The following is a 4344-nucleotide window of genomic DNA, read 5'->3' as shown; positions in this document are numbered from 1 at the left end:
TTAACTAATAACAAATTATCAATGAACTAATGAGTAATGTATTAATTATGAATTAATGATTATTGAACTATGAACTAATAACTAATTACCTATGAACTAATGATTAACTGATAATTAACGTATGATTAATGAACTATTAACTAGTGAATAATTATGTAGGAACTAATATCAACTACTAACTAATGATTAATGAACTAATAACAAATGATCAATGAACTGATGAGTAATTTATTAATTATGAATTAATTATTAATGAACTATTAACTAATGAATAATTACCTATTAACTAATAGTTAATGAACTAATGTGAAGTGAATTGTGAAGTGAATTACATTTATATAGCGCTTTTTCTCAAGTGACTCAAAGCGCTTTACATAGTGAAACCCAATATCTAAGTTACATTTAAACCAGTGTGGGTGGCACTGGGAGCAGGTGGGTAAAGTGTCTTGCCCAAGGACACAACGGCAGTGACTAGGATGGCGGAAGCGGGGATTGAACCTGCAACCCTCAGGTTGATGGCACGGCCGCTCTACCAACCGAGCTATACCGCCCCAACTAATAACTAACTTATTAATGAATTATTAATTAATGATTAATGAACTACTAACTAATGATTACTCCCTATGAACTAATGAATAATTACCTATTAACTAATGATGAATGAACATATAACTAACATATTAATTAATTATGAATTAATGATCAATGGACTATGAACTAATGATTAATTATCTATGAACTAATGATTAATGAGCTATCAACTAATCATTACTAAACTACGAATGATTAATGAACTCTGAACTAATTATTAATGACCTATTAACTAATGAAAAATGAACTTATCACTAATGATTAATGAACTAATAACCAATGATTAATGAACTGTTTACTAATTTATGAATTAATGATTAATGAACTATTAACTAATGAATAATTACCTAGGAACTAATAACTATTAACTAATATCGAATATTAACTAATGATTAATTAACTAATAACAAATGATCAATGAACTGATGAGTAATGTATTAATGATGAATTAATGATTAATTAACTATGAACTAATAATTAATTACCTATGAACTAATGATTAACTGATAATTAACTTATTAATGCATTATGAATTAATGATCAATGAACTATGCACTAATGATTAATTACCTATTAACTAATGATTAATGAACGTATAATTAACTTATTGATGAATTATGAATTAATGATCAATGAAATAATGATTAATTACCTATAAACTAATGATTAATGAACTGATAACTAACTTATTATGAATTATGAATTAATGATCAATGAACTATGATCTTATGATTAATCACCTATGAACTAATGATTAGTTACCTATAAAGTAATGACCTCTAACTAATGATTGTGGGCGACATAATGGATCCATACGTTGATTGATTATGAATTGAATGACTTTAATGTTTCAGAAGTCTGATCAATATCATAGACCATGTGGACTTTAGGCTCCCTGGAGCGGCACCTTCATCCAGACCTTGGTCAACGTGAAGAAGAACCAATAGGAGACGGTCTGAGAGTCCAACATGACGAGCACACCTGAGACTCGTTAACCTCTCTTAGAACAACACCTGCAGGGGCAGGGCAGCAGGGTGGGGGGGCGCCAACACAGGCGGGTGGAGATGAAACTCGGTTGCCAGGGGATACGGGGCCGTCACATCCAGGAGACGGATGGGGGGCGGGGCGAAGAAAGACGTAGGAAGCGGCGGCGGAACAGGGGCGGGGTTCAAGCTGAGGGCCAACAGGTGAGGGTAGGAGTGGAGAGGGAGGGGCAGGTGGTGTTGGATGATGGTGTGATGGAAGGGAAAGGAGGAGGAGGAGGAGGAGGAGGGCGGGATGAGAAGAGGCGGAGCTTGAAGGGGGACGCAGCCAATGGGGAAGCCGCAGAGGAGACGAGGCCTATCGTTGGGCCTTCTCCTCGCCGCCATCTTGTCTACTGCATTCCCAACACGGTCGCTGGAGGGTGTGATGTCATCATCCTGAGTCGAGGCATCGTGGTGGTGTTGCACACCTGTGACCTCATCAGGAGGCGGGGCAACATTGAGTCTTGGAAGGTTTTCATGACCTGTGGTCTGGTCCAGTCCACTTGAGCCAATCTGACTCGGGTCTGTCCAGTCAGGTGGAAGGAGGTTTGGCTCCGCCTCCTTCCTGCTGCCTTCGGCCGCCTCTGCGCCTCCATGTCGGTCGGGGTCAAAGGTTGAGTCCAATGTCGCTTGTCCGCGTCCTCGTTTGGCTTTCTTCCACGCCGCCTTTTCGGCGCACGCCATCCACTTCCTTTTGCCGCCTCCTACGGTTTCCTGCGGCGTGACCTCCCCAGCGAGGGTCATGTTTGTGCGAGCTGATCTCGCACTCGGCTCACTTATCGTCTTTTGTGGCGAGCTGCAGGCGGGACCGTTTGGCGCCGCCGTGGAACTGCAGGTGAGTTGACGCCCCGCTGCCTCGGTCTGTCTTTGAGCGCACGCCGCGCCTCTGAAGGAAAGGGGGACGAGGCTAATCGCTGGATCGCACGCTGCTTTCCCACGCAGACAAGCGGCCGGATGGATTAGGCGCTCGCTGGCTCGGCGGGGGGGTAAGACGCCGCCGATCGCCATCTTGCGTTCTTCCTCAGCACTTATCTCCCTCACAATCCCGTGCTCCTCATCTTCCTCTTGATGTCTGCGCCCGGCCGCCGCAGGGTTGCGAGCGAGGTCGGCCGTGATTGCGGGACAGCGTGGCGCCTGTCTGGCAGAGGCGGGGCTGGGGCTGATGGCGGCGTGGCATGCCGCACCCCCGCAGGCTGATTGCCGGGATTGATGGCGGCCGGTGGCCGTGTTCACCTCCACATCGCTCAGCTGACTCCGGCCATTACAGACATTCACGGGAAGATGGCTTAATCGCCGCGCTGCGTCGGCCTCCTCCTCTCTTCTACGTCTCTCATCCTCCTTTCTCTGTCTCTCCTCCTCCTGGCCACTCATCTGTCTCCCCTCCTCCTCGTTCCTCCGTCTCCCCTCCTCATCGTTTCTCCGTCTCCCCTCCGGGCCACTCATTTGTCTCTCCTCCTCCTCCTGGCCACTCTTCTGTCTCTCCTCTTCCTCCTCCCCTCTTCTCTGTCTCTCTTTCTCCTGGCCACTCATCTGTTTCTCCTCCTCGTACCTCCGTCTCTTCTCCTCGCACCTCCGTCTCCCTCCCCCCTCCTGGCCACTCTTCTGTCTCTCCTCCTCCTCCTGGCCACTCTTCTGTCTCTCCTCCTCCTCCTCGCTCCTCCGTCTCTCCTCCTCGCCGCTCACCCTGTTTTCAGGAAGACGACTTAACGGCCTCTTTTCTGGCCTCTCCTCTGTTCCGTCTCTTCCACGCTTGGCAATCACATTCCCACACACACCACTTATCATCCTCCCCCGCCTCCACTTTCTTCTCTTCGCCTCGTCTCCCCTTCTCCTCCGTCCCCTCTTCCTCCTCCCCCTCCTCCTCCTCCTCCTCTTCTTGCCCACTTTGGTCAAGTGAAGATCCGCACAGGAGAATTTTAAAGCCCTGTCATCGCCTCCAACTTCCAAAGGATTTTCCGCCTGTCGTCCTTCATCCTCGTCTTGTCTTTCATCAAAGGTCCGCTCGCCGTCCCCCCGCCTTCGCCTCGTCCCCGCTCCGGTCCTGCTGTGGGCTCGGAAGTCGTGCAGCAGCGGGTTGACGCCGTGGGAGAGCGGGGGCCACGTCTTGGTGTAGCCCAGCATCTCTGAGGGCCACAAGAGGACGCGGCAGCCGTCCCGGCTCAGGACGGGACAGAAGGATTCTGCGGGTCGACTTTGAGGAGAACGAGGAGATTTCTCTTGATCGTCTGGCGTCGGCGCGTCGGTTTGAACTTTGACCTCCTTCAAAGCAGGAAGTGAGTGTTGGAGATCAAGTGGAGTGGAATAAGGTGTCTTTTGATCAAGGTCCAAAGGATCAGAACCTTCGAGTCTGCTACTCAGAACAACACGGTCAGAAGGGGCTATTGGTGATTCTGGTGGTACTGGAAGTACTGGTGGTACTGGAAGTACTGGTGATACTGGTGGTACTGGTGATACTGGTTGTACTGGTGGTACTGGTAGTATTGGTTGTACTGGTGTTACTGGTGGTAGTGGTAGTACTGGCAGTTTTGGTGATACTGGTGGTACTGGTAGTACTGGTGTTACTGGTGGTAGTGTTGGTACTGGTAGTACTGGTAGTACTGGTGTTACTGGTAGTACTGGTGGTACTGGTAGTACTGGTGGTACTGGTGTTACTGGTAGTACTGGTGGTACTGGTGTTACTGGTAGTACTGGTGGTACTGGTAGTACTGGTGGTACTGGTGTTACTGGT

The 4344-nt window shown here is 47.9% G+C and overlaps 1 protein-coding gene across 1 annotated transcript in view; it reads right to left on the bottom strand.

The window, feature by feature from the left end:
- Window positions 1–1438: 1438 nt before the first annotated feature.
- The window catches only part of LOC133656740 (uncharacterized), a 65824-nt gene continuing 62918 nt past the window's right edge, over window positions 1439–4344 (bottom strand). Inside the window, exon 5 of the mRNA XM_062057576.1 lies at window positions 1439–4344. This exon is cut by the window's right edge and continues 538 nt beyond it. Coding sequence (XP_061913560.1) covers window positions 1593–4344 — 2752 coding nt within the window. The 3' untranslated portion in view covers window positions 1439–1592.

Source organism: Entelurus aequoreus, linkage group LG09 (genome assembly GCF_033978785.1).
Source record: "Entelurus aequoreus isolate RoL-2023_Sb linkage group LG09, RoL_Eaeq_v1.1, whole genome shotgun sequence".
Lineage (NCBI taxonomy): Eukaryota > Metazoa > Chordata > Actinopteri > Syngnathiformes > Syngnathidae > Entelurus > Entelurus aequoreus.
The sequence above is the reverse complement of the archived record's forward strand: the minus strand, read 5'-3'. Positions and strand labels throughout refer to the sequence as shown.